General features: G+C 49.2%; 1 protein-coding gene across 1 annotated transcript in view; it reads right to left on the bottom strand.

The window, feature by feature from the left end:
* The window catches only part of LOC144697805 (uncharacterized), a 174435-nt gene extending 150996 nt beyond the window's left edge, over positions 1-23439 (bottom strand). Inside the window, 2 exon segments of the mRNA XM_078569795.1 lie at positions 7961-7967; positions 22334-23439. Coding sequence (XP_078425921.1) covers positions 7961-7967; positions 22334-23409 — 1083 coding nt within the window. The 5' untranslated portion in view covers positions 23410-23439.
* Between the last annotated feature and the right edge of the window lie 2651 nt (positions 23440-26090).

Here is a 26090-nt window from a genome sequence, read left to right as displayed (position 1 = left end):
TTGCCAGTGACACCCACATCCTGTGACGAATGAAAAAAAGAAGCTGCAGCCTGTTTCCAGATTACTGTGTTATTGGTATGTGACAGCATAACTAAAAATACACAACCACGAATATCCACGAGACAACAATCCTGACAGTTACTACTGAAAGGATTCACTCAGTCACCCCATCTGCTGAGTTCACATTTGACTGGAGGGATTGGATTCCGCGTCATTGCTGCTGTTTTGGTAAAACTTTGGGGGATTTGCAATTCACCATCAATTCTCTTCTTTTTGGTGGATAATGGAGGTTCTGTGCACTTGGGCTTCTGTATAATTTGGTTCCTAATTTAAAAGCAAAATACTGCGGATGCTGGAAATCTAAAACAAAAGCAAAAATTGCTGGAAAAACTCAGCAGGTCTGACAGCATCTGTGGAGAGGAAGACAGAGTTAACATTACTACGGACTCGAAACATTAACTCTGTCTTCCTCTCCACAGGTGGTGTCAGACCTATTGTTTTTTTCCAAAAATTTTTGTTTTTGTGTTGGTTCCTAATTTTATTGACTGCCCGACACTCGCCCCAATCCCCACATCTTTGCAAAAAAAAACACTCACCACTACCAATTAGGCCATTCTATGGCAAGGAATTTACCCAGCATCCCCCGCGGTGGTGAATGTCCCCTATCCCCGCCAGAGGAGAGCAGTGCGCAGGTGCATTATCGCCCAGTGTTTGGAGCATGCGCCATAATGGAGATGTGGCGTCTTCTCTATGTCTTATCTTCAAACTGGTAAGGAAATGAAAACACGGAGGAAGGGCCGGGAGGACGGGGAGGGTTTCTAAACACCTCGTAAAGGCTCCAAACCTTGAATAAGACCCTGAGATACCCTTGTTTGCAGCCCGGTTCTTTTTTCCAAAGAAGCGCGTTAACGGCCGCCATTTTGGCTCAGCGGGGTGCAGTGCGCATGCGCGGACGTCTTGATTTTTTTTTTGTAAAAATATACTTTATTCATAAAATGTCGTCAACCACATTCCAAACCCTTTCAAACACACCATTACAAAGGTACAATCAGGTTCAACTTTTACAACATGTATCACCAGGTGCATCAGTACAATCAATATTACAATCATTTGCAGACATTCATTTTGAGCTGTACAGCCCGAGGGGATTTAAGCAGTTCCCAGTCCCTCGGTGCACTGTGGCAGAAAGGTCTTAGACAGCGACCCTTCCCCATTGCACCTTTGCGGCAGCTGCCCCAAGCTTTAGTGCGTCCCTCAGCACGTAGTCCTGGACTTTGGAATGTGCCAGTCTGCAACACTCGGTCGGGGACAACTCTTTGCGCTGGAAGACCAACAAGTTTCGGGCAGACCAAAGAGCGTCTTTCACCGAGTTGATGATCCTCCAGCTGCAGTTGATGTTTGTCTCGGTGTGTGTTCCTGGGAACAGCCCGTAGAGCACAGAGTCCTGTGTCACAGAACTGCTCGGGATGAACCTCGACAGAAACCACTGCATCTCTCTCCAGACCTTCTTTGCAAAGGCACAATCTACAAGGAGGTGGACAATGGTCTCTTCCCCACCACAGCCACCTCGAGGGCAACATGCCGAGGGGGTGAGACTCCTGGCGTGTAGGAAGGATCGTTACGTGCCGACAACTGCCTGATGGACTTGTGGTCGAAGGTGTTTCTCTGCATAAATTTTTCCACGAGGGTCAGGTGGTACGGCATGGTCCAACTACTTGGAGCGTTCCGCGGCAGCGTGGCCAGACCCATCCTTCGCAACACCGGGGACAGGTAGAACCTCAGCACGTAGTGACACTTGGTGTTTGCGTACTGAGGGTCTACGCACCACTTGATGCAGCCACACACAAAGGTGGCCATCGGTATGAGGGCGATGTTGGGCTAGTTTTTTCCCCCTTTATCTAGAGGCTTCTACATCGCGTCCCTGCGGACACGATCCATTTTTGACCTCCAGATAAAGCGGAAGATGACTCAAGTGATCGCCACCATGCAGGAGTGTGGAATGGGCCAGACCTGTGCCACATACAGCAACAGCGAGAGTGCCTCACACCTGATGACCAGGTTCTTACCCACAATGGAGAGGGAGCGTCGCTCTCACATGCTCAGTTTCCTTTTCACCATAGACACTCGCTCCTTCCAGTTTCTAACGCATGCCCTGGTCCCTCCGAACCATATCCCCAGCACCTTCAGGCCGTCAGCCCTGACAGTGAAGGGGACAAAGGATCGGTCAGCCCAGTTCCCAAAGAACATGGCCTCGCTCTTCCCACGGTTTACCTTGGCTCCCGAGGCCAGTTCGAACTGGTCGCAGATGTGGATCAGTCTGTGCACCGACAGCGGATCCGAGCAGAAGACGACGACATCATCCACGTACAGGGAGGCTTTGACCTGAGTGCCTCCACTGCCTGGGATCGTCACTCCTCTTATGCCCGGATCCTTCCTGATGGACTCAGCAAAGGGTTCTATGCAACACACGAAAAGAACAGGCGAGAGAGGACAGCCCTGCCTGACTCCAGATTTAATCGGAAAGCTGTTTCCCACCCATTGAGACTGTGCTACTGATGTTAGTGTAGAGCAGTTGGATCCAATTTCGAATTCCCTCCCCAAACCTCATTTTGGAGAGCACATCCACCATGTAGGTGTGCGATATTCTGTCAAAGGCCTTCTCCTGATCCAAGCTGATGAGGCAGGTATCCACACCCCTGTCCTGTACTTAGGCAATCGTATCCCTGAGCAGCGCGAGGCTGTCAGAGATCTTCCTGCCCGTCACAGTGCAGGTCTGGTCATGGTGGATCACCAATTCCAGAGCGGTTTTGACCCGATTGGCGATGACCTTGGACAGAATCTTATAGTCCACATTCAACAGTGAAATAGGTCGCCAATTTCTAATTTCCTCCCTTCCCTCCTTGTGCTTGTAGATGAGGGTGATAATGCCTTGCCTCATGGATTCTCACATACTGCCGGCCAGGAGCATACTCTCGTACGCTTCTAGCAGGTCTGGACCGATCCAGTCCCACAGAGCCGAATACAAATCCACCGGCAAGCCGTCGCTTCCGGGAGTTTTACTCTTCTCGAAGGACTCAAGGGCCTTAGTCAGTTCGTCAGGAGTTAGCGTTTTGTCCAGGCTCTCCTGTGTACTGTCGTCTAAGACCTACGTGATAGAGGACAGGAAGGACTGGGAGGCCGTGCTGTCTGTGGGCTTCACGTCATCCAGTCCGGCATAAAAGGATTTGCTGATCCTCAAAATGTCAGACTGCGATGACTTTATTGAGCTGTCTTCTTCCTTCAGGCTGCTGATCACAGAGCGCTCTCTGTGTACCTTTTGGAAGAAGAAACGTGAGCACGTCTCATCCTGCTCCAAGGAGCGGACTCTGGAACGGAAGATGATCCTGGAGGCCTCCGAGGCAAAGCGCGAGGCTTTCTGGCTCTTCACCTCTTGGAGGTCCTCCTTGACATCGACCCCTGTCGACTGCAGCCGGAGCAGGTTCTGCATGTTTTTCTGGAGTCGCGACATTTCCCTCTGTTCCTTTCTAGCTTTCTGGGTGCCTTTGAGGATGAAAAACCTCTAGATGTTTCCCTTGATCGCTTCCCACCAGTGTGTCAGGGACTCAAAGAGGGGTTTCACGGTTCTCCAACCTTTGTAATCCCTCTTGAGCTCCTCAATGTTCTCTAGGGTCAGCAGTTGCACGTTTAGCTTCCATGCCCCCCGCCCACCCTCTGGTCCTTCTCTAAGTGGCAGTCCGCCAGTAGGAGGCAGTGGTCAGAGAAAAACACCGGCTTGACGTCGGTGGATCTGACTGCGAATGCACGGGACACAAACAGGAAGTCTATCCGGGAACGGATGGACCTGTCTGGCCGCGACCAGGTGTATCTACGCTGCGCTCCGTCTGCAGAGTTGCTGAAGACGTCGTGCAGCTTGGCATCCTTAAGTGTTTCCATCAGAGATCTGGACGTAGCATCCAGTCCGCTGCTTTATAGTCTTTTTTTTTTGCAAAAATATACTTTATTCACAAAATATCTTCAAACAACATTCCAAAACATTTCAAAATCACCAACGCAAAAATACAAACAGGTTCAAACTTTGACAACACGTATCACGAAATCCATTGATACATACAATAAATATTACATTCATTTTGAGCTGTACAGCCCGAGGGGATTTAAACAGTTCCCAGTCCCTCGGTGCACTACGGCAGAAAGGTCTTAGGCAGCGACCCTTCCCCATTGCGCCTTTGTGGCGGCTGCCCCCAGCTTTAGTGCGTCCCTCAGCACGTAGTCCTGGACTTTGGAATGTGCCAGTCTGCAACACTCGGTCGGGGACAACTCTTCGCGCTGGAAGACCAACAAGTTTCGGGCAGACCAAAGAGCGTCTTTCACCGAGTTGATGATCCTCCAGCTGCAGTTGATGTTTGTCTCGGTGTGTGTCCCTGGGAACAGCCCATAGAGCACAGAGTCCTGTGTCACCGACCTGCTCGGGACAAACCTTGACAGAAACCACTGCATCTCTCTCCAGACCTTCTTTGCAAAGGCACAATCCACAAGGAGGTGAACAACGGTCTCTTCCCCACCACAGCCACCTCGAGGGCAACGTTCAGAGGGGGTGAGACTCCTGGTATGTAGGAAGGATCTGACAGGGAGGGCCTTTCTCACCACCAGCCAAGCTATGTCTTGGTGCTTGTTGGAAAGTTCTGGCGATGAGGCATTCTGCCAAATGACTTTGACAGTCTGCTCGGGGAACCATCCCACAGGATCCACCCTCTCCTTTTCCCACAGGGCCTCTAAGACGTTACGTGCTGACCACTGCCTGATGGACTTGTGGTCAAAGGTGTTTTTATGCATAAATTTTTCCACGAGGGACAGGTGGTACGGCACGGTCCAACTACTTGGAGCGTTCCGTGGCAGCGTGGCCAGACCCATCCTTCGCAACACCGGGGACAGGTAGAACCTCAGCACGTAGTGACACTTGGTGTTTGCATACTGAGGGTCTACACACCGCTTGATGCACCCGCACACAAAGGTGCCATCAGTATGAGGGCGATGTTGGGCACGTCTTTTCCCCTTTTATCTAGAGGCTTGTACATCGTGTCCCTGCGGACCCGATCCATTTTCGACCTCCAGATAAAGCGGAAGATAGCTCGGGTGATCGCCACCACGCAGGAGTGTGGAATGGGCCAGACCTGCGCCACGTACAGCAACAGCGAGAGTGCCTCACACCTGATGACCAGGTTCTTACCCGCAATGGAGAGGGAGCGTCGCTCTCACATGCCCAGTTTCCTTTTCACCATAGACACTCACTCCCTCCAGTTTCTAACGCATGCCCTGGTCCCTCCGAACCATATCCCCAGCACCTTCAGGCCGTCAGCCCTGACAGTGAAGGGGACAAAGGATCGGTCAGCCCAGTTCCCAAAGAACATGGCCTCGTTCTTCCCACGGTTTACCTTGGCTCCCGAGGCCAGTTCGAACTGGTCGCAGATGTGGATCAGTCTGTGCACCGACAGCGGATCCGAGCAGAAGACGACGACATCATCCACGTACAGGGAGGCTTTGACCTGAGTGCCTCCACTGCCTGGGATCGTCACTCCTCTTATGCCCGGATCCTTCCTGATGGACTCAGCAAAGGGTTCTACGCAACACACGAAAGGAACAGGCAAGAGAGGACAGCCCTGCCTGACTCCAGATTTAATCGGAAAGCTATCTGTTTCCCACTGAGACTGCGCTACTGATGTTAGTGTAGAGCAGTTGGATCCAATTTCGAATTCCCTCCCCAAACCTCATTTTGGAGAGCACATCCACCATGTAGGTGTGCGATATTCTGTCAAAGGCCTTCTCCTGATCCAAGCTGATGAGGCAGATATCCACACCCCTGTCCTGTACATAGGCAATCGTATCCCTGAGCAGCGCGAGGCTGTCAGAGATCTTCCTGCTCGTCACAGTGCAGGTCTGGTCAGGGTGGATCACCAATTCCAGAGCGGATTTGACCCGATTGGCGATGACCTTGGACAGAATCTTATAGTCCACATTCAACAGTGAAATAGGTCGCCAATTTCTAATTTCCTCCCTTCCCCCCTTGTGTTTGTAGATGAGGGTGATAATGCCTTGCCTCATGGATTCTCACATACTGCCGGCCAGGAGCATACTCTGGTACACTTCTAGCAGGTCTGGACCGATCCAGTCCCACAGAGCCGAATACAATTCCACCGGCAAGCCATCGCTTCCGGGAGTTTTACTCTTCTCGAAGGACTCAAGGGCCTTAGTCAGTTCGTCAGGAGTTAGCGTTTTGTCCAGGCTCTCCTGTGTACTGTCATCTAAGACCTCCGTGATAGAGGACAGGAAGGACTGGGAGGCCGTGCTGTCTGTGGGCTTCACGTCATCCAGTCCGGCATAAAAGGATTTGCTGATCCTCAAAATGCCGGACTGTGATGACTTTACTGAGCCGTCTTCTTCCTTCAGGCTGCTGATCACAGAGCGCTCTCTGTGTACCTTTTGGAAGAAGAAACGTGAGCACGTCTCATCCTGCTCCAAGGAGCGGACTCTGGAACGGAAGATGATCTTGGAGGCCTCCGAGGCAAAGTGCAAGGCTTGCTGGCTCTTCACCTCTTGGAGTTCCTCCTTGACATCGACCCCCATCGACTGCAGTCGGAGCAGATTCTGCATGTTTTTCTGGAGTCGAGACATTTCCCTCTGTTCCTTTCTAGCTTTCTGGGTGCCTTTGAGGATGAAAAACCTCTAGTTGTTTCCCTTGATCGCTTCCCACCAGTGTGTCAGGGACTCAAAGAGGGGTTTCACGGTTCTCCAACCTTTGTAATCCCTCTTGAGCTCCTCAATGTTCTCTAGGGTCAGCAGTTGCACATTTAGCTTCCATGCCCCCCTGCCCACCCTCAGGTCCTTCTCTAAGTGGCAGTCCGCCAGTAGGAGGCAGTGGTCAGAGAAAAACACCGGCTTGACGTCGGTGGATCTGACTGTGAATGCACGGGACACAAACAGGAAGTCTATCCGGGAACAAATGGACCCGTCTGGCCGCGACCAGGTGTATCTACGCTGCGCTCCGTCTGTAGGGTTGCTGAAGATGTCGTGCAGCTTGGCATCCTTAACTGTTTCCATCAGGGATCTGGATGTAGTGTCCAATCTGCTGTCGACACTGCTGGATCGTCCAGCTGCATCGATGATGCAGTTGAAGTCACCGCCCAGAATGACCGGCCTGGAGGTCACCAGCAGCAGTGGGAGCTGCTGAAAAACCTCCAGCCGCTCGGCCCCTTGTGACGGGGCGTACACATTAATTAACCGGAGTGGAGCACTCTTGTACATTACGTCTGCTACGAGGAGGCGTCCGCCCACCACCTCCTTAACCTCGGAGACGGTGAAGTTGCCTCCCCGCAGCAGAATACCCAGGCCGGAGGAACGAGAGTCGTTTCCGCCCGACCAGATCAATGGCCCATGGGACCACCATCGTGACCATTGCCTGTAGGAGCTGAGGTGTGGTATCGCACACTCCTGCAGAAACAACAGGTCAGCTTTAACCTTGGCAAGGTAGTCCAAGGTCGCAACACATCGCGTAGTAGATTTAATGCTTCGCACATTTATGGATACAATCTTTACACCCATTTTAAAGTGTTTATTTTCTTACCAAACCAATTGTCTCTGAGGGCCCCAGACCTTCAGTCTGCTCCTTCATACCCGTGGTGAGCTCAAATTGCTTCACTTTGGATGGGCTGAGGAAACGGTCCTGAAACTCCCCATTGGAGATGTTCCGCTCAGGTGGCATCTGGGGGTTCGTGTAGAGAACGGGATATGAACTGTCCTCTGTTGGAGAAGCTTCTCCAATCCTCTCCCCCTCTGGGGCGTTGCTGCTCCCGGCTTCCCGGAGCTGGGGTGCGCTGAGCGCCTCACCGCTCCCAGATTCCTGAGGCTGGGGTGCGCTGAGCGCCTCATCGCTCCCGGCTTCCCAGAGCTGGGGTGTGCTGAGAACCTCACCGCTCCCAGATTCCTGGGGCTGGGGTGCGCTGGCCTCTTCGGGTTGTGGACAAAATTGGGGAGCGCTGGTCTCTTCTTTGTCTCCAATGTTCTGGAGCTCGGGGGTCTCGTCCTCCAACACACTAGAGCTTTGCCGCTTCTTCTGTGGGTGCCACCCTGGCCCTTCTTCGTCCGAAGAGCTGCTTCCTTTGTCATCCGTGTCGGATGGGAGACACCTCTTGCCACTTGTCTGGGAAATGGCTTGGTTCCTTCTTAGCCCCTTCTTCCGTTTGGCTCTTTTCACCAGCTGCAACTCCCCCTGCTGCTTTCCCACTGCTGCCTCCTCCTTCTCCATTTGTGATCGAGGTTTCTGCCCTGCCAGGTAAGTATAGTCTTTATAGTCTTTGTCGTTCTGAATGATGACAGTATTAACCTGCTCCCTAGCCTGTCCTAACTCTTCTGCCGGTTCATTTATTGAAACCAGGGACTCTCCTTGTCCTAATGCTGACATTCCCTGTCCGCCCAGTTATTCCTTCAAGTCAGCCCTTGAATTGTTTCATCATGTTCCCTTTATTGTTTCAGAAACAAATGTTGAAATGTTTGCTTCACACCCACAGGGTTTCATCTGTTTAAAGCCACAAACAGAAAGGTCCAGTTTTCTCCTGGAGTTTGAGACAAATCAGCTTAGAATGATGCAGAGTTTCAGCCAATGAGGGAGATCCGGGCTCAGCCCCGTCCCTCATTCATTCCGATTGGTTGGCGGGCCAGGCACAGTTAGTTATCCAGCCCCGCCTCCTCTTGCTATTGGTCCAGAGCGGCCGTCCATCAGGCGGGCTCTGTGAGCTGGAGCATGCGCAGTGCGGGTGAGGACAGAGAGCTGAGGTGATTTGTGTCGAAATTCTCGGCCGGTAAAATACTGCCGGGTGGGTTATGGGGGAGGGATGGAGCCGACGAGTTGGGTGGGAGGCTTCACAAACACCCTGTGAGGGCCCCAAGCCTCGAATACGAAGCTCGGGTACAATATTTGAACCGGCTGCAGCTGCTCGGACCATTAGCCGACACTGGGCCGGGTTAACGGCCGCCACCTTTATCGGGGACAATATGCAGCCTGCGGAGACAATGAGGGATTTATGGGCTCAGCCCCGCCCCTCGTTCACTCCGATTGGAGGACCAGCCGTTCTCGTTCTGTCCTCCAGCTCCATCCCCTCGTCCCATTGGTCATTCCCTCCCGTCAATCACTCCCCGGGCACAGTGAGCTGGAGTAACCGTTATGAATAATTATCAGGTCCTGGTTTGCAGCTGCGGGGCTTCTCCCTCCCGGGAACAGGCCCAGGTTAACGGCCGCCATCCTGGGTCAGCGAGTGGAGGATGGTTCACATCAGAGGATGGGGGAGGGGGGACAATAAATAAGAGGTTACACTTTGGGCTCCAGTCAATCAGGATCTGATCTGTGGGAAGGAAGGAAACCCTGGGAGGTGGGCGGGGAGGATTCAGAAACACCCGCTGGAGGCCCCAACGACGGCCTGGATCCAACTGCTCTACACTAACATCAGTAGCGCAGTCTCAGTCAATGGGTGGGAATCAGATAGCTTTCCGATTAAATCGAGTCAGGCAGGGCTGTCCTTTCTCGGCTGTTCTTTTCGTGTGTTGCATAGAACCCTTTGCCGAGTCCATCAGGAAGAATCCGGGCATAAGAAGAGTGACAATCCCAGGCAGTGGAGGCACTCAGGTCAAAGCCTCCCTGTACATGGACGACGTCGCCGTCTTCTGCTCGGATCCGCTATCAGTGCGCAGACTGATCCACTTCTGCGACCAGTTCGAACTGGCCTCGGGAGCCAAGATAAATCGTGGGAAGAGCGAGGCCATGTTCTTTGAGAACTGGGCTGACGGCCTGAAGGTGCTGGGGATATGGTTCGGAGGGAACAGAGCATACATTAGAAACTAGAAGGAGCGAGTGTCTATGCTGAAGAGGAAACTGGGCATGTGGGAGCGACACTCCCTCTCCATTGTGGGTAAGAACCTGGTCATCAGATGTGAGGCACTCTCGCTGTTGCTGTACGTGGCGCCGGTCTGGCCCATTCCACACTCCTGCGTGGTGGCGATCACCCGAGCCATCTTCCGCTTTATCTGAGGTCGAAAATGGATCGTGTCCGCAGGGACACGATGTACAAGCCTCTAGATAAAGGGGGGAAAAACGTGCCCAACATCGCCCTCATACCGATGGCCACCTTTGTGTGTGGCTGCATCAAGTGGTGCGTAGACCCTCAGTACGCAAACACCAAGTGTCACTACGTGCTGAGGTTCTACCTGTCCCCGGTGTTGCGAAGGATGGGTCTGGCCACGCTGCCGCGGAACGCTCCAAGTAGTTGGACCGTGCCGTACCACCTGTCCCTCGTGGAAAAATTTATGCAGAGAAACACTTTTGACCATAAGTCCATCAGGCAGTGGTCGGCACGTAACGTCTTAGAGGCCCTGAGGGAAAAGGAGAGGGTGGATCCTGTGGGATGGTTCCCCGAGCAGACTGTCAAAGTCATTTGGCAGAATGCCTCATCACCAGAGCTTTCCAACAAGCACCAAGACATAGCTTGGCTGGTGGTGAGAAAGGCCCTCCCTGTCAGATCCTTCCTACACGCCAGGAGTCTCACCCCCGCTGCACGTTGCCCTCGAGGTGGCTGTGGTGGGGAAGAGACCGTTGTTCACCTCCTTGTGGATTGTGCCTTTGCAAAGAAGGTCTGGAGAGAGATGCAGTGGCTTCTGTCGAGGTTTGTCCGGAGCAGTTCTGTGGCACAGGACTCTGTGCTCTACGGGCTGTTCCCAGGGACACACACCGAGACAAACATCAACTGCTGCTGGAGGATCATCAACTCGATGAAAGACGCTCTTTGGTCTGCCCGAAACTTGTTGGACTCCCAGCGCAAAGAGTTGTCCCCGACCGAGTGTGTCAGACTGGCACATTCCAAAGTCCAGCACTATGTGCTGAGGGATGCACTAAAGCTTGGGGCAGCCGCCGCAAAGGCGCAATGGGGAAGGGTCGCTGTCTAAGACCTTTCTGCCACAGTGCACCGAGGGACTGGGAACTGTTTAAATCCCCTCGGGCTGTACAGCTCAAAATGAATGTCTGCAAATGAATGTAATATTCATTTTTTGTATCAATGCATTTCGTGATACGTTGTAAAAGTTGAACCTGATTGTATTTTTGTGTTGGTGATTTTGAAATGGTTTGAAATGTTGTTGAAGATATTTTGTGAATAAAGTATATTTTTGCAAAAAAAAACACCCGCCCCAAACCTCCAATAAAACTCATTGATTTTATTGTCAGTCTGCCGACAGGAGCTGGAGAACTGAACCCAGGCAGAGGAGAGGGAGGGAGAAAACTAGGAGTGGAAGAAAGAAATGGTGGAGACGGTGAGATGGGTTTGGATTTCAGCCCAGGGAGGAGGGAGAGTGTGTGGGACGGGGATTTACAGCTTTGGGAGAACAAACTCCCAATAAGAACCTGCAGGTCCCGCGTTTGCAGTTAAAAACTTTGTGCGGCCATCTTGGTGAAACAACAAAGAGTGGGCGGGGCTTCAGGGTTCCTGTGACCAGGAGAGAAAATGATTGATTCATTGATTCTGTTCTCACTCTGCACGGAGGGGCTTGAGAACTGAACTCAGCCAGAGTAGAGGGAGATAACTGGGAGCAGAGCAAAGGATGGTGGAAATGATGTGATGGGTTTGGCAGGGTGAGCAACTCTCACAGAGATAATTAAGGGACAGCCTGCCATGGGGTCCATATGTGTGTGTGTTGAGGGAGGCTGTTGAGTGGGGTGCTGCCAGAGCTGTGAGGGTGGGTGGGGATGAGGTTTGGCTGCCAGAACAGTTTGAATAAGGTTCAATGTAGGTCCAATTTATGGGACAAACATCATCCTTGCACTATGCAGCCTGGGACAGTTAACTCAAATAAGGGACAATCCCATAAAATACTGAACAGTTGGTAACCCTGGGTTTGGATTCCAGTAAAGGGACAGGGAAAGTGTGTGGCATGAGGATTTACTGCTTTGCAGGAACACGTGAGGAAAACATGCTCCATAGAAAATAGAATTTTCTGTTCTGAATTTCTATCCTGTCTTGACAGTGCTGATGTTTGTAAACTCCTTTGACAGGATATTTGAAAAGAAGGATCTACTGACATGGAATCGGCCAACCTGGAGAATCACAAGGTCAAGAAACCATGGAAGTGTGTGGACTGTGAGAAGGCATTCAGATCTCCATCCCAGCTGGAAAGTCATCAAAGCAGTCACACTGGGGAGAGACCGTTCACCTGCTCCATGTGTGGGAAGGGATTTAATCGATCATTCAACCTACTCACACACCAGCGAATTCACACTGGGAAGCGACCATTCATCTGCTCTGTGTGTATGAAGGGAATCAGCAGTTCATCTCACCTCCTGAAACACAAGCGTGGTCACACTGGGGAAAGGCCGTTCACCTGCTCCATGTGTGGGAAGGGGTTCACTAATTCATCTGACCTTCTGACACACCAGCGAGTTCACACCGGGGAGAGGCCATTCACCTGCTCCATGTGTGGGAAGAGATTCACTCAGTCACAAAACCTAATGAGACACCAATGAGTTCACAAATAACTTCTGGAGGTGGATTCTCTTGTTATTGCAGTTGTTAATCACATCCAGGTCTGAACCATGTTCATTCGGACAGTTTGCATTTGTTTCTGCTGCTGTTCATAACCCCTATAACTGGTTGGAGCTAACTGTTCAGGAAATTGTCCCTCAAGTTCTGAGGAGATGAATTGATCAGCCAGAGTCTAACTGAATAGCAGAGCAGGCTCGAAGGGCTGAATGACCTACTCCAGTTGATAAAAGATGATCAGATAGGTGTGATCTCATTCTTATCGAACAATATGCAATGAGAGAGATAAAGGAGTCCATTTGGCCCTCAGATCATTTAACTGTGGACTGTGACTTGGAGTTGATGAAGCATCTGTCAGGCTGTGTTTATACTACATTCCTAGCCCATCTAACAAGGCACATCTCATACTGAGCCAGATGATCTGCTGCTTACAACCACTGGGGTGTTACATCACGGAATTGACCACTTACCTTGGCAAAATAGGTGCATTTCAATTTTTGGATGGAAATGATGGCACTGTTCTGGGAACCAAATTGGAGACACAAGCACAGAGGTGTGGGGAATCTACCCACTAGTGTGGGGATTGTTAACACAGCTGTGAAGGGATTTGGAACTTTTTACTGTGGCTAAGGCGCTATATACAACATGCTGTAGTTACTGTTGACTGGGGTGACATTCAATTCCCTGTTAACTCGTGGATACATTCACAATGCAGAAAGGCTGTTCACCAGCTGCATGTGGAAAGGGATTCACTGAGCCATCCTTCTTTCTGACACACCAGCACAGTAACGTGAGAGGGAGACCATTCAGATACTTCATGTGTGTGAAGTGATTTACTCAGTTTTCCCACCTGTAAACATTCCATATTTAAATTTTCAAAGGATTTGTTGCACAATGGGTACATTCCGGCTGGTGAGAGGTTGTATAAATGTGTGTGTGGAAGAAGATTCATTCATGTATGCTACTTGGTGACACATCAGTAGGCTCACATTTGACCATAGGGAGTTATCGATGCTGTTATTCACATCCAGGAGAGCACTATGACAGAGGACCCATGCACTAACTTTCTGAAACATAATCACAGAATGTTACGGTGCAGAAGGAAGCCATTCAGCCGTCGTGTCTGCAGGGCTCTCTAAATAAGCATTGACTGAGCACCATTCTCCTGCCTTTTCCCTGCACCCTTGCACATTGTTTCTATTAAAATAATCATCTACTGCCCTCTTGAATGCCTCAATTGAACCTGCCTCCACTACACTTCTAGGCAGTGCATTCCAGACTTGAACCACTCACTGTGTGAAAAAGTTTTTTCTCACGTTACATTTGCTTCTTTTGCAAATCACTTTAAATCTGTGCCCTCTCATTCTTGATCCTTTTACAAGTGGGAAAAGTTTCTCCCTACCAATTCTATCCAGCCCCCTCATGATTTTGAACATCTCTATCAAATATCCTCTTACCCTTCTCCTCTCCAAGGAGAGCAGTCCCAACCTCTATCTTCATAACTGAAGTTTCTCATCCCTGGAACCATTCTCGTAAACCTCTTCTTCACTCTCTCCAACACGTTCACATCCTTCCTGTCGTGCCCAGAACTGTACACAGTACTTCAGCTGAGATCTAAATAATGTCATATATAAGCTCAGCATAACCTACTTGCTCTTGTAGTCTATGCCCCTATTGATAAAGCCCAGGATACTGTATGCTTTATTAACTGCTCTCTCCACCTGTCCTGCCACCTTTAATGATTTATGCACATATACACCCAAGTCCCTCTGCTCCAGCACCCCCTGAACAATTGTATCTTTATTTCATATTGTCTCTCCATGTTCTTCCTACCAAAATGCCACATCCAGTCGTGAATGATGGTGGACAATTAAACAACTCACTGGAGGAGGAGGTTCCACAAATATCTCCATCCTCAATGATGGAGGAGCCAAGAACATCAGTACAATAGATTAGGCTGAAGCATTTGCTACAATCTTCAGCCAGAAGTGCTGAGTGGATGATCCATCTCGGCTTCCTCCGGAGGTCCCAAGTATTACAAATGCCAGCCTTCAGCCAATTCGATTCATTCCATATGATGTCAAGGCACGAGATACTACAAAGGCTATAGGCCCTCTCAACATTCCGGCAATAGTACTGAAGACTTATGCTCCAGAACTTGCCACGCCTCTTACCAAGCTGCTCCAGTACCCACTGGCATCTACCCGGCTATGTGGAAAATTGCTCCAGTATGTCCTGTGCACAAAAAGCAGGACAAGTCCAACCCGGACAATTACTGCCCCATCAGCCTACTCTCGATCTTCAGTAAAGTAATGGGGAGGGGTCATCGACATTGCTATCAAGCGGTACTTGCTTGGCAATAACCTACTCATTGACGTCCAGTTTGGGTTCCACCAGGGTCACTCAGCTCCTGACCTCATTACAGCCTTAGTTCAAACATGGACAAGAGAGCTGAACTCCCATGGTGAGGTGAGAGTGATTGCCCTTGACATCAAGGCCGCATTTGACCGAGTGCAGCATCAAGGAGCCCTAGCAAAACTGAAGTCAATGGGAATCATAAGGAAAACTCTCCGCTGGTTGGAGTCATAGCTAGCACAAAGGAAGATGGTTGTGGTTGTTGGAGGTCAGTCGTCTCAGCTCCAGGACATCACTGCAGGAGTTCCTTAAGGTAGTGTCCTCAGCCCAACAATCTTCAGCTACTTCATCAATGGACCTTCCTTCCATCATAAGGTCAGAAGTAGGGATGTTCGCTGATGTTTGCACATTGTTCCGCGATTCTTCGGATACTCAAGCAGTCCATGTCCAAATGCAACAAGGCCTGGATAATATCCAGGCTTAGGCTGACAAGTGGCAAGTAACATTCACGTCACACAAGTGCCAGGTAGAGACCATCTCCAACAAGAGACAATCCAACCATTTCCCCTTGATGTTCAACGGCATTGCCATCATTGAATCCCCCACTATCAACATTCTGTGAGTTACCATTGACCAGAAACTTAACTGGACTAGCCATATAAATGCTATGGCTACAATAGCAGGACAGAGGCTAGGAATCATGCGAGGAGTAACTCACCTCCCAACTCCCCAAAGCCTGTCCACCATCTAAAAGGTACAAGTCAGGAGTGTGATGGAATACTCCCCACTTGCGTAGATGAGTGCAGCTCCCACAACACTCAAGAAGCTTGACACTGTCCAGGACAAAGCAGCCTGCTTGATTGGCATCACATCCACAAACATTCACTCCCTCCACCACCAACACACAGTTGCAGCAGTGTGTACCATCTACAAGATGCACTGCAGGAATTCACCAAGGGTCCTTCGGCAGCACCTTACAAACCCACGACCACTACCATCTAGAAGGACAAGGGCAGCAGATAGATCGGAACGCCACCAGTTGAAAGTTCCCCTCCAAGTCACTCACCATCCTGACTTGGAAATATATCACCGTTCCTTCAGTTTCGCTGGTTCAAGATCCTGGAACTCCTTTCCTAACAGCACAGTGGGTGTACCTACTTCACATGAAGTGCAGCGGTTTAAGAAGGCAGCTCACCACCACCTTCTGAAGAGCAACTAGGGATGGGCAATAAATGATGGCCCAGCCAGCGAAGCCCACATCCCTTGAATGAATAAAAACAAAAATCACCTCACACTTCTCCGCAATGAACATCATCTGCCACCTATCTCTCCACTCCACAAACTTGCCTCTGTCCTTTTGAAGTTCAACATTGTGCTTCTCAAAGTTTACAATTCTTCCAAGTTTCCTATCATCCCCCAACTTCGAGATTATCCGAACTCTTTGGCTGCAATTCCAATCGAATGAAAATGATATTTCGAGTTTATTGAAAGATTGATATTTAATGGCGATGCTACTCCCCAGCATTCCCCGGGGCCCAGATTGTGCCCTATCTTCACGACAGGAGACACCGCGCTGGGCGGGGCTGTGACTGGAGCATGCGCAGTTTGATTGTTGAAATTGGACGGCCTCATTTCAATTCGATCAAGATCAGGTGAGAAACGTCAAGGGAGGAGCGGAGCCGGCGGGCGGGCGGAGAGGAATGGAACCCGTGTGGGGGGAGGTGGCGGCGGGAAGGCTTCTTAAATACCCTGTTTAAGCTTCAGACCTCGAATAACAAACTCCCAGTCCCGCCTTTATACCCAGCGGGCGGCAGCTCCGAGCTCCTGCTGGACCCGGGTTTATGGGGGGAGGGCAATGTGCAGCTGGGCGCATGCGCGGTCATCCCTGTCAGCAGGAGAGAATGTTGTAAATTTCTATCCTGGGGTCATAGAGGTCGACAGCACAGAAAAAGGTCCTTTGGCCCGTCGAGTCTGCGCGGGTCAAACAAGTACCTAATTCTAATCCCATTTTCCAGCAGGAGGCCCATGGCCTTGTATGCCATGGCATCGCAAGTGCACATCCAAATTAAATGTTATGAGGGTATCTGCCTCTACCACCCTTTCAGGCAGTGAATTCCAGACTCCCACTACCCTCTGGGTGAAAAAATCCTTCCCCAAATCCCCTCTAATCCTCCTTCCCCTTACCTTTAATCTATGCCCCCTGGTTATTGATCCCTCCATCAAGGGGAAAAGTCCCTTCCCGTCTACCCTATCTCTGCCCCACATAACTTTATACACCTCAATCATGTCCTCCCTCAATCTCCTCTGCTCCAGGGAAAATAACCCCAGTCTATCCAATCTCTCCTCATAACTAAAACTCTCCAGCCCAGGCAACATCCTGGTAAATCTCCTCTGCACTCTGTCTAGTGCAATCACATCCTTCCTATAATTCGGATTCCAGAACTAAAGGCAGCACTCTAACTGGCCAAACCAGCATTTTATACCGTTCCAACATAACCTCCCTGCTCTTATATTCTATGCCTCGGCTAATAAAGGAAAGTATCCCATATGCCTTATCTACCTGTTCAGCTACCTTATGGGACCATTGGACGTGCACACCAAGGTCCCCCTGATCCTCGGTACTTCCCAGGGTGCTACCATTCATCGTGTATTCCCGTGCCTTGTTTGTCCTATACCAAGTGCATCACCTCAAACTTATCTGGATTAAATTCCATTTGCAACTGACCAGCCTGACTATATCCTCCTGCAATCTAAGGCTATCCTCCTCACTATTTACCACCCCACCAATTTTCGTGTCATCCATGAACTTACTGATCAATTCTCCTACATTCAAGTCTAAATCGTTTATATATACTGCAAACAGCAAGAGACCCAACACTGATCCCTGTGGAACCCCGCTGGACACAGGCATTCAGTCACAAAAACACCCCTCGACCATCACCCTCTGCTTCCTGCCACTCAGCCAATTCTGGATCCAATTTGCCAAATTGCCCTGGATCCCATGGGCTCTTACCTTCATTATCAGTCTCTCATGTGGGCCCTTATCAAAAGCCTTGCCGAAGTCCAAGTAGACTACGTCATAATGCATTGCCCTCATCTGCACACCTGGTCACCTCTTCAGAAAATTCAATCAAATTGGCCAGACATGACCTCCCCTAAACAAAACCATGCTGACTGTTCTTGTTTAATCCCTGCCTCTCCAAGTGTAGATTAATTCCATCCCCCAGAATTGCTTCCAATAGTTTCCCCACCACTAAGGTTAGACTGACTAGCCTGTAGTTCCCTGGTTTATCCCTTCCTGCATTCTTGAATGACGGGACCACATTGGCTGTCCTCCAGTCCTCTGGCACCTCTCCTGTGGCCAGACTTGCCTCACTGACTGACAGGAATGGATTTTGGAAACTCCTTTTACAGGGGGTTAGAAGGGGAGGATTTACAGAAGGGAAACTAAAATGTTTTCCTGATGAGATCTTCTACAGGAATTGTGTTGGTGAGTGGTCAGAAAAGGGCAAATGAAATTAAATCCAGAAAAGTGCGAGGTAATGCATTTGGGGAAAGCAAACAAAGCAAGGAAATACTCAATAAACAGGAGGATATTGAGAGGGCTGAAGGAAGTGAGAGACCTTGGACTGCAAGTCCACTGGTCCCTGAAGGTGGCAGGACAGATTTACAAGAATGTTGCCAGGGCCGGAAAATTGCAGCTATGAAGAAAGATTGGATCGGCTAGGGTTGTTTTCCTTAGAACAGAGGAGGCTGAGGGGTGACGTAATTGAGGTACACAAAATTATGAGGGGCCCCGATAGCATAGACAGTAAAGGCTTGTTTTCCCTAGCTGAGAGGTCAGTTACCAGGGTCCATAGATTTAACGTGATTTGGTAGGAAGATTAGAGGGGACTTAAGGAAAAATCTCTTCACCCAGAGTGTGGTGGGTGTTTGGAATTCACTGCCTGGTTTGACGGTGGAGGCAGAAACCCTCAACTCATTTAAAAGGTACCTGGGTCTGCATCCAAAGTGCTGTAACCTGCAAGGCTACGGAGCATGTGCAGGAAGGTAGGATTAGAATGGGTGGCTAGTTTTTTATTTTTCGGCCTGCATAGATACGATGGGCTGAATGGCCTCTTTCTGTGCCATACCTTTTCTGTAGTTCAATGAATTGTTTCTGAACCGCCTCACTATCCCATTAATATAAATAGACTGTAGGTTGCTGTGAGTGTCAGACTATATTGTGTCTCCTCATTCTTCCCCCTTCTCCCACTCCGAGTTCCAGGCTGGAGGCTCCTGCGGATCGATGTGTAGCTTTGGTGGGAATGTGGGACAGTTCTTGGGCCCAGAGATCCTGGAGGGTTGTAGGGCTGGAGGAGATTATAGAGATTTGGAGAGGGGAGGCCATGGAGAGATTTGAAAACAAGGATCAGCATTTTAAAATTGAGGTGCTGCTGAACCGGGAGCCAATGTGGGTCAGCAAGCATGGGATGGTAGGCGAATGGGACTTGGTGTGAGTGAGGATATAGACAGCAGACTTTTGGATGATCTCACGTTTACTGGAGGTAGAATATGGGAGGCCGGTCACGATTGTGTTAGAATAATCAAGTTTAAAGTTAACAGTTTGATGGATGTAAGTTTCAGAAGCAGATGAGCTGAAACAGGGGCAAAGTCAGGCGATGTTACTGAGGTGGAAATGGGCAGTCTTAGTGATAGTGCAGATTTGTGGTCAGAAGCTCACCTTCTGATCAAATATGACATCGAGATTGCAAGCAACGTGCTTTAACTTCACACAGTATGTGTACCATCTACAAGATGCACTGCAGCAACTCACCAAGGCTCCTTCCAAAGCTGAGACCTCTGCCATCTAGAAGGACAAGGGCTGCAGATAGATAGTAACACCACCACCTGGAAGATCCCCCCCCAAGCCACACACCATCCTGACTTGGAAATATATCGTCGTTCCTTCACTGTCGCTGGGTCAAAATCGTGGAACTCCCTCCCTAACAGCACTGTGTGCGTACCGACACCACATAGACTGCAACGGTTCAAGAAGGCTAAAAGGTTAGTTAAGGAAAAAGGGACCTATCAGAGATGAAGATGGAAACTTGTGTGTAGATGCAGAGGCTGTGGGAAGGGTTTTGAATGAATATTTTGTCTCCATGTTTACAAAGGAAAGGGAGGATGGAAATATAGTAGTCCAGGAGGAACACTGCGAGATATTGGACTGGATAGTCATAAAGAGAGAGGAAGTACTCGAAGGGTTGAAACCCTTGAAAGTTGATAAGTCACCAGGGCCAGATGGATTGTTTCCAAGGCTGCTGAAGGAAGTCAGGGAGGAGATAGCAGATGCTCTGAGGATGATTTTCCAATCTTCACTAGATACAGGGGAGGTACCGGAGGACTGGAGAAATGCAAACATAGTTCCATTGTTTAAAAAGGGATCAAAGGAAATGCCAAACAATTATAGGCCAGTTTGTCTCACATCGGTGGTGAGCAAATTAGCAGAATCAATCCTGAGAGATAGGATTAACTGTCATGTGGAAAGGCATGGGCTAGTCAGGGATGGTCAGCATGGATTTGTTAAAGAAAGGTCTTGCCTCACAAATTTGATTGAATTCTTTGAAGAAGTGACAAGAAGGGTTGATGAAGGTAGTGCAGTGGATGTTGTGTACATGGATTTTAGCAAGGCATTTGACAAGGTCCCACACGGCAGATTGGTCAGGAAAGTAAAAGCCCATGGGATTCAGGGTAATGTTGCAAACTGGATAAAAGGTTGGCTTTGTAACAGGAAACAAAGAGTAATGTTCGATGGATGCCCTTGCGAATGGAAAGTTGTCTCAAGTGGTGTTCCACAGGGCTCAGTGTTGGGACCTTTGCTGTTTGTGTTATATATTAACGATTTGGACGTGAACGTGGGGGGAACAATTGGGAAATTTGCAGCTGACACAAAGATTGGTGGAGTAGTGGATAGTGTAAAGGATAGCCATAATCTCTAAAACAATATAGATGGGTTGGTGGAGTGGGCGGTAAAGTGGCAGATGGATTTTAACATAGATAAGTGTGAGGTCATACATTTAGGGAGATCAAACAGTTACAAGGATTACACAATAAATGGGAATATACTGAGAGGGGTAGATGAAGTGAGAGATCTTGGCGTACAAGTACACAGGTCCTGAAGGCAGCAGTTCAAGTAGACAAGGTTGTAAAGAAGGCATATGGAATGCTCTCCTTCATTGGCAGAGGTATAGAATATAAAAGTAAGGATACAATGTTGGAATTGTATAAAACACTGGAGAGGCCATAACTGGAGTGTTGTGTGCAGTTCTGGTCACCACATTATGGGAAGGACATAATAGCTCTGGAGAGAGTACAGAGGAGGTTTACAAGAATGTTGCCAGGGTTAGAAAAGTGTAACTATGAGGAGAGATTGGATAGGTTGGGGTTATTTTCCTTAGAACAAAGAAGGCTGAGAGGTGACTTGATTGAGGTGTACAAAATTATGAAGGGAATAGATAGAGTGGACAGGATAAAATTGTTTCCCATGGTAGAGAATTCTAGATTCAGGGGACCGTAGATTCAAGATAAGTGGCAGAAGGTGTAGGGGGGAACATGAGGAAGAACTTTTTTACGCAGAGTGTAGTGGGTGTCTGGAATTCGCTGCCCAAGTTGGTGGTTGAGGCAGAAACTTTAAACTCCTTTAAAAAGTACCTGGATCTGCACCTTAAGTGATGTAAGCTACAGGGCTATGGGCCTGGTGCAGGAAGGTGGGATTAGAAAGGGCACCTGGGTGTCCTCGGGCTGGCATGGACAAGATGGGCCAAATGGCCTCCTTCTGTGCTGTAACTTTTCTATAGTTCTATGGGTATAATGATGGCAGATTTGAAGGAAAGATGGACAGGACTTGAGAGAGAAAACTGTCGACATATTCAGTGAAAATGGGGAAGTTGAGTGATCAGTAGTTTAGTGGGTGTAGGGTCAATAGAGCAAGAGATGAATTTCATGGACAAGATGAGCTCTGAGAGGGCATGAGGGGAGATGGAAGGGAAACTACAGAAAGATGTGAGTTCAGGGCTCAGGTATTGGGGAACTTTAGGGAGGGCGAGTGGAAAGGAGGGAAGCAACAGAGGCAGCTCATCCGATTGTCTCAATCTTAGTGACAAAGAAGCTCCATGAGATCCTCACACCAGTTGTTGGGGGTGAGGATGGAGGGAGAGCATTTCAAAAGGAATGAACTTGTGTTAGAGATTTAAAAAGATTCAACACATCGTGTCTTTAACACAAAACTAATTTATTTGATATTTATCCAGAATATTCGCCCTCCTAAGTGGTCTGTAGTTTATTAACATCAGCAGGAACAGATCCCAATGAACATGGTTCAGACCTGGATGTGATTAACAGAAAAATCCCACCACTTTAGTTACTTGTGAACTCGCTGGTGTGTCAGCAGGTTGGATGAGGTAGTGAATCCCTTCCCACACTGAGGGCAGGTGAATGGCCTCTCCCCAGTGTGAATTCGTTGGTGTGCCAGCAGCTTGAATGAGGTAGTGAATCCCTTCCCACAATGGGGGCAGGTGAATGGTCTCTCCCCAGTGTGAATTCGTTGGTGTGTCAGCAGGTGGGATGGATGAATAAATGCCTTCCCACACTGGGGGCAAGTGAACGGCCTCTCCCCAGTGTGAATTCGTTGGTGTGCCAGCAGGTTGGATGAGGTAGTGAATCTCTTCCCACACTGAGGGCAGATGAATGGCCTCTCCCCAGTGTGAATTTGCTGGTGTGTCAGCAGGCTAGATAACTGAGTGAATCCCTTCCCACACTGGGGGCAGGTGAATGGCTTCTCCCCAGTGTGAACTCGCTGGTGTCTCAGCTGGCTAGATAACTGAGTGAATCCCTTCTCACACTGGGGGCAGGTGAATGGCTTCTCCCCAGTGTGAACTCGCTGGTGTCTCAGCAGGTAGGATGAGGCAGTGAATCCCTTCCCACACTCAGAGCAGATGAAAGGTCTCTCCCCTGTGTGAACTTGCTGGTGTGTCAGCAGGTGGGATGACTGAGTGAATCCCTTCCCACACTCGGGGCAGGTGAACGGCCTCTCCCCAGTGTGAATTCGCTGGTGTACAGTGAGTTGAGATGATCGCCTGAACCCAGTACCGCAGTGAGAGCATTTAAATGGTCTCTTGTCAGTGTGAACACGTTGATGGGACATCAGCTCACAGGAACTTTTAAAGCACTTCCCACAGTCTGGGCATTTAAAAGGTCTCTCTTCACTGTGAACTCGCTGGTGGCTCAACAGGTAGCTTGAAAGAGTAAATCCCTTCCCACACGTTGAGCAAGTGAACGGCCTCTCCCCAGTGTGACTGCGCCGATGCTCTTCCAGCTCTGACGGGAATCTGAATCCCTTCCCACAGTCCCCACATTTCCATGGTTTCTCCCCGATGTGGCTGCGCTTGTGTCTTGACAGGCCAGATGATCGGTTGAAGCCTCGTCCACACACAGGACACATGTACGATTTCTCTCCACTGTGAACGGTACTTTCTCCTTCCATGTTCAAAATCAAATGATATTCAGGGCGAATGTCAGATTCTGCTGTGATGTTTTGTTTCTGTTTCCTGACTGCAAATCCTCCCCTTCTAATACCCTGTGAAATTGATTTAAAACAGAAAAAAAGGTGTGAGAGAGAATCCACAAAAACACAAATGCAGGTTGTGAAATTGAGCTGAATGAATCTGGTAATTTGTGGGGCCGGCATGAGGGAAAAGTGACCATGAAAACTGCCGGATTGTCATAAAAACCCAACTGGTTCACTAATGTCCTTCAGGGAATGGAACCTGCCACCTGGTCTGGGTCTACACAAGACTCTGGCCTCCATGGGATGAAAGAGAGAGGTGGGAGGTGCAGGGGGTGAAGATGTGTTTAATACATCTTCAGCTCAACCAGAACTTTGGCAGAATATCCCAAACCCTCAACATCCCCTACCTAGAAGTACGAAGGTAACAGGTGTCAATGAACACCATCACCTCCAACTCACACACTGTCCTAACTTGTCTGACATCCAGTACTGGATGAGCAGAAATTTCCTCCATTTAAATGTTGGGAAGATGAAAGCCATTGTCTCCACTCCCTAACCACCGACTCCATCCCTCTTGCAGCTCTCTGAGGCTGAACCAGACTATTCACAATCTTGTTGTCAAATTTCAGCCCAAGCTGAGCTACTCACTACAAATCACTAAAACCACCCATTTCCACCTCAGTAACATCGCCCAGCTGTGCCCCTGCCTCAGAGCACAGCCCGGTCCCCACGCTGGCGCTCTGGGTTCCTGTTCTCATTGATAGGGGACTTTCTGACCCACAGGGCATTCTGGATAAACCAGCCGCCATCGAGACCAATCAGTGAACAGCCATTTTTTTCCCCCAGTTGGTAAATTGGAAGATCCATGGCAAGGGGGATATTGGACAGGAAGCACAATGAGAGGTTCGGACACTTTATTAAATACTCACAGCAGAAGCACATTAATCTGATCGGAGATCACTTCCTCACGAGCAGCCAGCGGTGTGAAGCCTCCTGAGATTCCGGTCCCTCAGTATCTGTGGATGGAAACCATCCTGGTACCTTGTCTATCTTTCAGTACAGACAGCTTATCCAATATCTCATCAATTTTAAACCCTTCCAGGGTCTCAGCTATCTCCTTTCTCATCAGGACCTGTGCAACGTCTTTTTCTTTGGTAAAGGCAGGTGCAAATTGTTAGTTTAATACCTCAGCTATGCCCCTTGCCTCTATGTGTAAATCCCCTTTGTGGTCCCTAATCAGCCCCACCCATACCTTTATCACCCTTTACCTAGTTGTATGCCCACAGAAGACATTTTAATTTTTAAGTTACCTGCTAATCTCTTTTCATACTCTCTCTTTGCTTCTCTTAATTGCTTTTCCAATTCTGCTTTGAACTTTTTTTATTCAGCTTAGTTCTATTTTACACCTGACATCTGCAAGAAGCACATTTTTTCTTCTTCATCTTAATCTCTGTCGTTTTAGTCATCGTGAGAGCTCTGGACTTCTTGCCCCTATCTTTTGCCTTGTGGGAATAAACCTTGACTGTGTCTAAACTACCTCTTTTTCAAAGGCAGCCAATTTTTCAGTTCCAGTTTCACCTGCCAACCTTTGATTCTAACTTAACTGGGTCAGATCCATTCTTACCCCACGGAAATTGGCTTTCCCCCAGTTCATTATTCACATACTTACCTGAAACCTTTGCCTACAGACAAACTGTTTCACTTCCACATTCAAACTTTGATGATATTTAGGTCCTGATTAATCGAGTGACTCTGTCAGATGTTGATGTGATGTTTGGTTTGAGTTTCCCGTCTGTCAATCCTCCACTTCCAGTGCCCTGTAAGTTTACAATAACCGTCACGATAAATCCAGGATAGAAACTGAGAAGGGACAAACATTTCTCTTGATTTGAGTTTGCTGTGTGTAAATCTTCCCCTTCTAATCCCCTGTAAAAGGAGTTTCCAAAATCCATCCCTGTCAGTCCAGGATAGAAATACACAATATCATCTCCTCCTGCTGACAGGGATGATCGCGCATGCGCCCTGCTGCACAAGATGGCGGCCGTTAACCCGGGTCTCTCACCTAGGGACGCGGATCGGGGGAACTGCCCGCCCACAGATACCAGCGAGGAACCGGTAGCTTGTTATTCTGGCTTCAGAACGGCTCAAGGTGTTTACGAAACCTGCCCGTCCACCGGCCGGCTGCATCTCTCCCTCAATTCCGCCCTTTATCTTACCGGCTGCGGACCTGACAAACAAGCAGCTTTCCTTCGCCCTCACTCACACTGCACATGCTCCAAACTCGAGGCGGGACTGCACCTGCGCTCTGATGTCCAGTTCCAGCAGCCACACTGCAAATGCCAACGTCACAATGTCCGGGTGATTGACGGCAGCTCCGGACCAATGGTGGATAGGGGCGGGACTGCAGGATCAAGGGGGTGCGATTGGCCCTCCAACCAATCGGAGTGAATGAGGGGCGGGGTTGAGCGCGGGTCTCCCTCATTGGCTGAAACTCTGCATCATTTTGAAAACTGATTTGTCCCAAACTCCAGGAGAAAGCTGGACCTTTCTGTTTTTGGCTTTAAACAGATGAAACCCTGTGGACGTGGAGCAAACATTTCAACATTTATTACTGA

The sequence above is a fragment of the Cetorhinus maximus genome, chromosome 23, assembly GCF_964194155.1.
Source record: "Cetorhinus maximus chromosome 23, sCetMax3.hap1.1, whole genome shotgun sequence".
Lineage (NCBI taxonomy): Eukaryota > Metazoa > Chordata > Chondrichthyes > Lamniformes > Cetorhinidae > Cetorhinus > Cetorhinus maximus.
Note: the sequence above shows the minus strand (reverse complement) of the source record. Positions and strands in the feature narration are given on the sequence as shown.